The following is a 12,139-nucleotide window of genomic DNA, read 5'->3' as shown; positions in this document are numbered from 1 at the left end:
ACCATCACACTGGATGCACCTGACCCTCGGTCACCGATGCGATCACACTGGATGCACCTCACTCTTGAGCCCCAGTACTATCACACCAGATACACCTGACTCATGATCCCTGGTACTGTCACATTAAATGCGCACATCTCTCGGTCCTGTCACACTGGATGCACCTAACTCTCGGTCTTTGATACCATTATCCTAGTTGGATCACACTGGAAGCACCTGACTCTTGGTCCCCAGTACAATTACACTGGATGTGCCTGAGTCTTGGTCCACGAGACAGTCACACTAGAAGCCATTGGATGCACCTGACTCTCGGACCCGGTACTATCACACTGGATGCGCCTGAATCTCAGTCCTTGGTACTAGCACAGTGAATGCACCTGATTCTCTGTGCCATTATCGATCCCATACACTTGGCCAGGCCCGGACTGACCCACAGAATACTCCAGTGGCCCCTGTGCAGGAGTGGGCCACCACCCTCTTATATGAGCAGAACTTGGCAAAATACATTTGATTCACTATGTACAGAAAAAGGCAGCATATTATTCATTCAACAACCAACCCATTTTAATGCTATAGAAATTTGTGAATGAGGGTAATGTAATATTTGCATGTAGCTGAAAAGTAGGGTCCTGGAATTGATTTTACTGGTGGGCCCTTGGTCAGACACTGCTCCTATCAGTCCCTGGTACTATCAGCAACCACATACACTTGTTTCTCGGTCCCAAAACGATCATTGACCCCATACAACTGCCTCTCAGTGCCCGATACTATCAGTGACTCCATATACCTGCCTCTCGGTGTCCGGTACTAACATTGACCCCGCACCCCTGCCGGGACCATCACACCCCACACACCTGCTTCTCAGTCTCGGATCCATCACACCCCACACATCTGCCTCTCGGTCCTGTTACAATCAGTGACCCCATACACCTGCCTCTCTGTGCCCGGTACTATCATTGACCCCATACACCTGCCTCTCTGTGCCCAGTACTATCAGTAACCCCATACACCTGCCTCTCTGTGCTCGATACTATCAGTGACCCCATACACCTGCCTCTCTGTGCCCGGTACTATCAGTGACCCCATACACCTGCCTCTCTGTTCCCGGTACTATCATTGACCCCATACACCTGCCTCTCTGTTCCCGGTACTATCACACCCCATACACCTGCCTCTCTGTTCCCGGTTCTATCATTGACCCCATACACCTGCCTCTCTGTTCCTGGTACTATCATTGACCCCATACACCTGCCTCTCTGTTCCTGGTACTATCATTGACCCCATACACCTGCCTCTCTGTGCCCGGTACTATCAGTGACCCCATACACCTGCCTCTCTGTGCCCGGTACTATCACACCCCAAACACCTGCCTCTCTGTGCCCGGTACCATCAGTTAGCCCATACACCTGCCTCTCTGTTCCCGGTACTATCATTGACCACATACACCTGCCTCTCTGTTCCCGGTACTATCATTGACCCCATACACCTGCCTCTCTGTTCCCGGTACTATCACACACCATACACCTGCCTCTCTGTTCCCGGTTCTATCATTGACCCCATACACCTGCCTCTCTGTTCCCGGTTCTATCATTGACCCCATACACCTGCCTCTCTGTTCCTGGTACTATCATTGACCCCATACACCTGCCTCTCTGTGCCCGGTACTATCCGTGACCCCATACATCTGCCTCTCTGTGCCCGGTACTATCAGTGACCCCATACACCTGCCTCTCTGTGCCCGGTACTATCCGTGACCCCATACACCTGCCTCTCTGTGCCCGGTATCATCAGTGACCCCATACACCTGCATCTCTGTGCCTGGTACTATCAGTGACCCCATACACCTGCCTCTCTGTGCTCGATACTATCACACCCCATACACCTGCCTCTCTGTGCCCGGTACTATCAGTGACCCCATACACCTGCCTCTCTGTGCCCGGTACTATCAGTGACCCCATACACCTGCCTCTCTGTGCCCGGTACTATCAGTGACCCCATACACCTGCCTCTCTGTGCCCGGTACTATCAGTGACCCCATACACCTGCCTCTCTGTGCCCGGTACTATCCGTGACCCCATACACCTGCCTCTCGGTGCCCGGTATCATCAGTGACCCCATACACCTGCATCTCTGTGCCTGGTACTATCAGTGACCCCATACACCTGCCTCTCTGTCCCCGTTACTATCACACCCCATACACCTGCCTCTCTGTGCCCGGTACCATCAGTTAGTACCGGGAACAGAGAGGCAGGTGTATGGGGTCACTGATAGTACCGGGAACAGAGAGGCAGGTGTATGGGGTCAATGATAGTACCAGGAACAGAGAGGCAGGTGTGCGGGGTCACTGATAGTACCGGGCACAAAAAGGCAGGTGTATGGGGTCAATGATAGAACCGGGAACAGAGAGGCAGGTGTGTGGGGTCACTGATAGTATCGAGCACCGAGAGGCAGGTGTATTGGGTGTGATAGTACCGGGAACAGAGAGGCAGGTGTATGGGGTCTATGATAGTATCGGGAACAGAGAGGCAGGTGTATGGGCTATCATTGACCCCATACACCTGCCTCTCTGTGCCCGGTACTATCACACCCCATACACCTGCCTCTCTGTTCCCGGTACTATCATTGACCCCATACACCTGCCTCTCTGTTCCCGGTTCTATCATTGACCCCATACACCTGCCTCTCTGTTCCCGATACTATCATTGACCCCATACACCTGCCTTTTTGTGCCTGGTACAATCAGTGACCCCATACACCTGCCTCTCTGTTCCCGGTACTATCATTGACCCCATACACCTGCCTTTTTGTGCCCGGTACTATCAGTGACCCCATACACCTGCCTCTCTGTTCCCGGTACTATCATTGACCCCATACACCTGCCTCTCTGTTCCCGATACTATCATTGACCCCATACACCTGCCTTTTTGTGCCTGGTACAATCAGTGACCCCATACACCTGCCTCTCTGTTCCCGGCACTATCAGTGACCCCATACACCTGTCTCTCTGTTCCCGGTACTACCAGTGACCCCATACACCTGCCTCTCGGTGCCCAGTACTATCAGTGACCCCATACACCTGCCTCTCTGTGCCCGGTACTATCAGTGACCCCATACACCTACCTCTTGGTGCCCAATACTATCAGTGACCCCATACACCTGCCTCTCAGTGCTCGATACTATCAGTGACCCCACACACCTGCCTCTCTGTGCCCGGTACCATCAATGACCCCATACACCTGCCTCTCAGTGCTCGATACTATCAGTGACCCCACACACCTGCCTTTCTGTTCCCGGTACTATCAGTGACCCCATACACCTGCCTCTCGGTGCCCGGTACCATCAGTGACCCCATACACCTGCCTCTCTGTGCCCGGTACTATTCGTGACCCCATACACCTGCCTCTCTGTGCCCGGTACCATCAGTGACCCCACACCCCATCCTCTCGGTGCCGGTACTATCAGTGACCCCATACACCTGCCTCTCTGTGCCCGGTACTATTCGTGACCCCATACACCTGCCTCTCTGTGCCCGGTACCATCAGTGACCCCACACCCCATCCTCTCGGTGCCCGGTACTATCAGTGACCCCATACACCTGCCTCTCTGTGCCCGGTACTATTCGTGACCCCATACACCTGCCTCTCTGTGCCCGGTACCATCAGTGACCCCACACCCCATCCTCTCGGTGCCGGTACTATCAGTGACCCCATACACCTGCCTCTCTGTGCCCGGTACCATCAGTGACCCCACACCCCATCCTCTCGGTGCCCGGTACACTCAGTGACCCCACACACCTGCCTCTCTGTTCCCGGTACTATCAGTGACCCCACACACCTGCCTCTCTGTTCCCGGTACTATCAGTGACCCCATACACCTGCCTCTCTGTGCCCGGTACTATCAGTGACCCCATACACCTGCCTCTCTGTTCCCGGTACTATCAGTGACCCCATACACCTGCCTCTCTGTGCCCGGTACTATCCGTGACCCCATACACCTGCCTCTCTGTGCCCGGTACTATCAGTGACCCCATACACCTGCCTCTCTGTGCCCGGTACTATCCGTGACCCCATACACCTGCCTCTCTGTGCCCGGTACTATCAGTGACCCCATACACCTGCCTCTCTGTTCCCGGTACTATCAGTGACCCCATACACCTGCCTCTCTGTGCCCGGTACTATCCGTGACCCCATACACCTGCCTCTCTGTGCCCGGTACTATCAGTGACCCCATACACCTGCCTCTCTGTTCCCGGTACTATCAGTGACACCATACACCTGCCTCTCTGTGCCCGGTACTATCAGTGACCCCATACACCTGCCTCTCTGTTCCCGGTACTATCAGTGACACCATACACCTGCCTCTCTGTGCCCGGTACTATCAGTGACCCCACAGACCTGCCTCTCTGTGCCCGGTACCATCAGTGACCCCACACCCCATCCTCTCGGTGCCCGGTACTATCAGTGACCCCATACACCTGCCTCTCTGTGCCCGGTACTATTAGTGACCCCATGCACCTGCCTCTCTGTTCCCGGTACTATCCGTGACCCCATACACCTGCCTCTCTGTGCCCGGTACTATCCGTGACCCCATACACCTGCCTCTCTGTGCCCGGTACTATCTGTGACCCCATACACCTGCCTCTCTGTGCCTGGTACTATCCGTGACCCCATACACCTGCCTCTCTGTGCCCGGTACCATCAGTGACCCCACACCCCATCCTCTCGGTGCCAGGTACTATCAGTGACCCCATACACCTGCCTTTCTGTGCCCGGTACTATCAGTGACCCCATATACCTGCCTCTCTGTGCCCGGTACTATCAGTGACCCCATACACCTGCCCCTCGGTGCTCGATACTATCAGTGACCCCATACACCTGCCTCTCTGTGCCCGGTACTATCAGTGACCCCATACACCTGCCTCTCTGTGCCCGGTACTATCAGTGACCGCATACACCTGCCTCTCTGTGCCCGGTACTATCTGTGACCCCATACACTTGCCTCTCTGTGCCCGGTACTATCATTGACCCCATACACCTGCCTCTCTGTGCCCGGTATTATCAGTGACCCCATACACCTGCCTCTCTGTGCCCGGTATCATCAGTGACCGCATACACCTGCCTCTCTGTGCCCGGTACTATCTGTGACCCCATACACTTGCCTCTCTGTGCCTGGTACTATCAGTGACCCCATACACCTGCCTCTCTGTGCCCGGTACTATCAGTGACCCCACACACCTGCCTCTCTGTTCCCGGTACTATCCGTGACCCCACACACCTGCCTCTCGGTGCCCGGTACTATCAGTGACCCCACACACCTGCCTCTCTGTGCCCGGTACTATCAGTGACCCCACACACCTGCCTCTCTGTTCCCGGTACTATCAGTGACCCCACACACCTGCCTCTCTGTGCCCGGTACTATCAGTGACCCCACACACCTGCCTCTCTGTGCCCGGTACTATCATTGACCCCATACAGCTGCCTCTCGGTGCCCGGTACTATCAGTGACCCCATACACCTGCCTCTCTGTGCCCGGTATTATCAGTGACCCCATACACCTGCCTCTCTGTGCCCGGTACTATCATTGACCCCATACACCTGCCTCTCTGTGCCCGGTATCATCAGTGACCCCACACACCTGCCTCTCTGTGCCCGGTACTATCATTGACCCCATACAGCTGCCTCTCTGTGCCCGGTACTATCATTGACCCCATACACCTGCCTCTCTGTGCCCGGTACACTCAGTGACCCCATACACCTGCCTCTCTGTGCCCGGTATCATCAGTGACCCCATACACCTGCCTCTCGGTGCCCGGTACTATCAGTGACCCCATACACCTGCCTCTCTGTGCCCGGTACTATTAGTGACCCCATGCACCTGCCTCTCTGTTCCCGGTACTATCCGTGACCCCATACACCTGCCTCTCTGTGCCCGGTACTATCCGTGACCCCATACACCTGCCTCTCTGTGCCCGGTACTATCTGTGACCCCATACACCTGCCTCTCTGTGCCTGGTACTATCCGTGACCCCATACACCTGCCTCTCTGTGCCCGGTACCATCAGTGACCCCACACCCCATCCTCTCGGTGCCAGGTACTATCAGTGACCCCATACACCTGCCTTTCTGTGCCCGGTACTATCAGTGACCCCATATACCTGCCTCTCTGTGCCCGGTACTATCAGTGACCCCATACACCTGCCCCTCGGTGCTCGATACTATCAGTGACCCCATACACCTGCCTCTCTGTGCCCGGTACTATCAGTGACCCCATACACCTGCCTCTCTGTGCCCGGTACTATCAGTGACCGCATACACCTGCCTCTCTGTGCCCGGTACTATCTGTGACCCCATACACTTGCCTCTCTGTGCCCGGTACTATCATTGACCCCATACACCTGCCTCTCTGTGCCCGGTATTATCAGTGACCCCATACACCTGCCTCTCTGTGCCCGGTATCATCAGTGACCGCATACACCTGCCTCTCTGTGCCCGGTACTATCTGTGACCCCATACACTTGCCTCTCTGTGCCTGGTACTATCAGTGACCCCATACACCTGCCTCTCTGTGCCCGGTACTATCAGTGACCCCACACACCTGCCTCTCTGTTCCCGGTACTATCCGTGACCCCACACACCTGCCTCTCGGTGCCCGGTACTATCAGTGACCCCACACACCTGCCTCTCTGTGCCCGGTACTATCAGTGACCCCACACACCTGCCTCTCTGTTCCCGGTACTATCAGTGACCCCATACACCTGCCTCTCGGTGCCCGGTACTATCAGTGACCCCACACACCTGCCTCTCTGTGACCGGTACTATCAGTGACCCCACACACCTGCCTCTCTGTGCCCGGTACTATCATTGACCCCATACAGCTGCCTCTCGGTGCCCGGTACTATCAGTGACCCCATACACCTGCCTCTCTGTGCCCGGTATTATCAGTGACCCCATACACCTGCCTCTCTGTGCCCGGTACTATCATTGACCCCATACACCTGCCTCTCTGTGCCCGGTACACTCAGTGACCCCATACACCTGCCTCTCTGTTCCCGGTACTATCCGTGACCCCATACACCTGCCTCTCTGTGCCCGGTACTATCAGTGACCCCATACACCTGCCTCTCTGTTCCCGGTACTATCAGTGACCCCATACACCTGCCTCTCTGTGCCCGGTACACTCAGTGACCCCATACACCTGCCTCTCTGTGCCCGGTACTATCAGTGACCCCACACACCTGCCTCTCTGTTACCGGTACTATCCGTGACCCCATACACCTGCCTCTCGGTGCCCGGTACTATCAGTGACCCCATACACCTGCCTCTCGGTGCCCGGTACTATCAGTGACCCCACACACCTGCCTCTCTGTGCCCGGTACTATCAGTGACCCCACACACCTGCCTCTCTGTGCCCGGTACTATCATTGACCCCATACAGCTGCCTCTCGGTGCCCGGTACTATCAGTGACCCCATACACCTGCCTCTCTGTGCCCGGTATTATCAGTGACCCCATACACCTGCCTCTCTGTGCCCGGTACTATCATTGACCCCATACACCTGCCTCTCTGTGCCCGGTACACTCAGTGACCCCATACACCTGCCTCTCTGTGCCCGGTATCATCAGTGACCCCATACACCTGCCTCTCTGTGCCCGGTATCATCAGTGACCCCATACACCTGCCTCTCGGTGCCCGGTATCATCAGTGACCCCATACACCTGCCTCTCTGTGCCCGGTACTATCATTGACCCCATACACCTGCCTCTCTGTGCCCGGTATTATCAGTGACCCCATACACCTGCCTCTCGGTGCCCGGTATCATCAGTGACCCCATACACCTGCCTCTCTGTGCCCGGTACTATCAGTGACCCCATACACCTGCCTCTCTGTGCCCGGTACTATCAGTGACCCCATACACCTGCCTCTCGGTGCCCGGTACTATCAGTGACCCCATACACCTGCCTCTCGGTGCCCGGTATCATCAGTGACCCCATACACCTGCCTCTCTGTGCCCGGTATCATCAGTGACCCCATACACCTGCCTCTCTGTGCCCGGTATCATCAGTGACCCCATACACCTGCCTCTCTGTGCCCGGTATTATCAGTGACCCCATACACCTGCCTCTCGGTGCCCGGTATCATCAGTGACCCCATACACCTGCCTCTCGGTGCCCGGTATCATCAGTGACCCCATACACCTGCCTCTCTGTGCCCGGTATTATCAGTGACCCCATACACCTGCCTCTCGGTGCCCGGTATCATCAGTGACCCCATACACCTGCCTCTCTGTGCCCGGTACTATCAGTGACCCCATACACCTGCCTCTCGGTGCCCGGTATCATCAGTGACCCCATACACCTGCCTCTCTGTGCCCGGTATCATCAGTGACCCCATACACCTGCCTCTCTGTGCCCGGTATCATCAGTGACCCCATACACCTGCCTCTCGGTGCCCGGTATCATCAGTGACCCCATACACCTGCCTCTCTGTGCCCGGTACTATCATTGACCCCATACACCTGCCTCTCTGTGCCCGGTATTATCAGTGACCCCATACACCTGCCTCTCGGTGCCCGGTATCATCAGTGACCCCATACACCTGCCTCTCTGTGCCCGGTACTATCAGTGACCCCATACACCTGCCTCTCTGTGCCCGGTACTATCAGTGACCCCATACACCTGCCTCTCGGTGCCCGGTACTATCAGTGACCCCATACACCTGCCTCTCGGTGCCCGGTATCATCAGTGACCCCATACACCTGCCTCTCTGTGCCCGGTATCATCAGTGACCCCATACACCTGCCTCTCTGTGCCCGGTATCATCAGTGACCCCATACACCTGCCTCTCTGTGCCCGGTATTATCAGTGACCCCATACACCTGCCTCTCGGTGCCCGGTATCATCAGTGACCCCATACACCTGCCTCTCGGTGCCCGGTATCATCAGTGACCCCATACACCTGCCTCTCTGTGCCCGGTATTATCAGTGACCCCATACACCTGCCTCTCGGTGCCCGGTATCATCAGTGACCCCATACACCTGCCTCTCTGTGCCCGGTACTATCAGTGACCCCATACACCTGCCTCTCGGTGCCCGGTATCATCAGTGACCCCATACACCTGCCTCTCTGTGCCCGGTATCATCAGTGACCCCATACACCTGCCTCTCTGTGCCCGGTATTATCAGTGACCCCATACACCTGCCTCTCGGTGCCCGGTATCATCAGTGACCCCATACACCTGCCTCTCGGTGCCCGGTATTATCAGTGACCCCATACACCTGCCTCTCTGTGCCCGGTATCATCAGTGACCCCATACACCTGCCTCTCTGTGCCCGGTATTATCAGTGACCCCATACACCTGCCTCTCGGTGCCCGGTATCATCAGTGACCCCATACACCTGCCTCTCGGTGCCCGGTATTATCAGTGACCCCATACACCTGCCTCTCTGTGCCCGGTATCATCAGTGACCCCATACACCTGCCTCTCGGTGCCCGGTATCATCAGTGACCCCATACACCTGCCTCTCTGTGCCCGGTATTATCAGTGACCCCATACACCTGCCTCTCTGTGCCCGGTATTATCAGTGACCCCATACACCTGCCTCTCTGTGCCCGGTATTATCAGTGACCCCATACACCTGCCTCTCGGTGCCCGGTATCATCAGTGACCCCATACACCTGCCTCTCTGTGCCCGGTATTATCAGTGACCCCATACACCTGCCTCTCTGTGCCCGGTATCATCAGTGACCCCATACACCTGCCTCTCGGTGCCCGGTATTATCAGTGACCCCATACACCTGCCTCTCTGTGCCCGGTACTATCAGTGACCCCATACACCTGCCTCTCTGTGCCCGGTATTATCAGTGACCCCATACACCTGCCTCTCTGTGCCCGGTACTATCAGTGACCCCATACACCTGCCTCTCTGTGCCCGGTATTATCAGTGACCCCATACACCTGCCTCTCTGTGCCCGGTATTATCAGTGACCCCATACAGCTGCCTCTCTGTGCCCGGTATTATCAGTGACCCCATACACCTGCCTCTCTGTGCCCGGTACTATCAGTGACCCCATACACCTGCCTCTCTGTTCCCGGTATCATCAGTGACCCCACACACCTGCCTCTCTGTTCCCGGTACTATCAGTGACCCCATACACCTGCCTCTCTGTGCCCGGTACTATCAGTGACCCCATACACCTGCCTCTCGGTGCCCGGTACTATCAGTGACCCCATACACCTGCCTCTCTGTTCCCGGTACTATCAGTGACCCCATACACCTGCCTCTCGGTGCCCGTTACCATCACACCCCGTGCCCCTGCACTGTATAGCTGGCACAGCGCCCTCCCCATCCTCTGACATCCAGAAATAACCCTTGCCCGGCGAGTTGTCTTTATAGCGTTCATACAGCAGACACGCCCACCTCCCGTTGATTTCCAGCTTGTGGTTCTGTGCTCCGCCCACGGGCGGGACAGGGGGCGGAGCTATTGGCTGCACTTGATTCTCTCCGCGCTGGAGCTGTAGTGCGCTGCAGTGTGGCGGCGGCCGGAGCTCTCACCGGGACTGTGTGACCGGCACCTCCCGGGAACCTGCGCTGCTCTCCGGCCATGGCTTTCGCTAACTTCCGACGTATCTTGCGCTTTACCACCGATAAGCGGAGGCTGCGGGAGTATGAGCACGTCCGGAGGGACCTGGACCCGAACACTGTGTGGGACATAGTCGGGGAGCTGGGGGATGGAGCCTTCGGGAAAGTGTACAAGGTGAGCGGGCCGGTGCAGCTGTGCGCACAGGTGGGGGATGGGGCGGCGCTGGCCGGTAATCCGGCAGGTAATAGCAGACAGTGGGGCGGAATGTGCAGATACTTTGTATAGTCGCGTCTTGTGGAACTACACATTCTATACAGCTCTGGATTATTGGATGCCGGATAAAGGGAATCTTCCCATGATTTAAAGGGATTACCCATCTGTGCCACTTACGGCATCTGCACCTATGTCGCCACCTGTTCCCAAAGTGATGGGGTGACTGCGTTCTGTGTCCCAGATGGGAGTACCCCACTGCCGTCCCCTATAAACCAGAAGTGTGTGTCGTGGGACCCGTGTGTCGTGGGACCCGTGTGTCGTGGGACCCGTGTGTCGTGGGACCCGTGTGTCGTGGGACCCGTGTGTCGTGGGACCCGTGTGTCGTGGGACCCGTGTGTCGTGGGACCCGTGTGTCGTGGGACCCGTGTGTCGTGGGACCCGTGTGTCGTGGGACCCGTGTGTCGTGGGACCCGTGTGTCGTGGGACCCGTGTGTCGTGGGACCCGTGTGTCGTGGGACCCGTGTGTCGTGGGACCCGTGTGTCGTGGGACCCGTGTGTCGTGGGACCCGTGTGTCGTGGGACCCGTGTGTCGTGGGACCCGTGTGTCGTGGGACCCGTGTGTCGTGGGACCCGTGTGTCGTGGGACCCGTGTGTCGTGGGACCCGTGTGTCGTGGGACCCGTGTGTCGTGGGACCCGTGTGTCGTGGGACCCGTGTGTCGTGGGACCCGTGTGTCGTGGGACCCGTGTGTCGTGGGACCCGTGTGTCGTGGGACCCGTGTGTCGTGGGACCCGTGTGTCGTGGGACCCGTGTGTCGTGGGACCCGTGTGTCGTGGGACCCGTGTGTCGTGGGACCCGTGTGTCGTGGGACCCGTGTGTCGTGGGACCCGTGTGTCGTGGGACCCGTGTGTCGTGGGACCCGTGTGTCGTGGGACCCGTGTGTCGTGGGACCCGTGTGTCGTGGGACCCGTGTGTCGTGGGACCCGTGTGTCGTGGGACCCGTGTGTCGTGGGACCCGTGTGTCGTGGGACCCGTGTGTCGTGGGACCCGTGTGTCGTGGGACCCGTGTGTCGTGGGACCCGTGTGTCGTGGGACCCGTGTGTCGTGGGACCCGTGTGTGTGTGTGGGGGACCCCCGTGCGGCTGTGTGTGTGGGACCCATAGAAGCTGGGCAGTCATGGCCGCTGTCATTTCCACATCCCTATGGTTTGGATCATTGTGGTCACTCACATGGTACAGTGCAGGGATGTGGCGGGTAACAGTTCATGCTATGGGTAATATACCGTGACTGGGGCACTACAAGTCTCAGCTAACACCGCACTACTTCTACCAGTAGGGCATATAACAC

The 12,139-nt window shown here is 57.2% G+C and overlaps 1 protein-coding gene across 1 annotated transcript in view; it reads left to right on the top strand.

Annotated features, from left to right (window-relative positions):
* Positions 1-10,493: 10,493 nt before the first annotated feature.
* STK10 (serine/threonine kinase 10) overlaps positions 10,494-12,139 on the top strand; it is a 141,124-nt gene continuing 139,478 nt past the window's right edge. Inside the window, exon 1 of the mRNA XM_069764105.1 lies at positions 10,494-10,754. Coding sequence (XP_069620206.1) covers positions 10,602-10,754 — 153 coding nt within the window. The 5' untranslated portion in view covers positions 10,494-10,601. The remainder of the gene's footprint in view (positions 10,755-12,139) is intronic.

Source organism: Ranitomeya imitator, chromosome 4 (assembly GCF_032444005.1).
Source record: "Ranitomeya imitator isolate aRanImi1 chromosome 4, aRanImi1.pri, whole genome shotgun sequence".
Taxonomy (NCBI): domain Eukaryota; kingdom Metazoa; phylum Chordata; class Amphibia; order Anura; family Dendrobatidae; genus Ranitomeya; species Ranitomeya imitator.
This window is presented reverse-complemented; position numbering and strand designations above follow the sequence as displayed.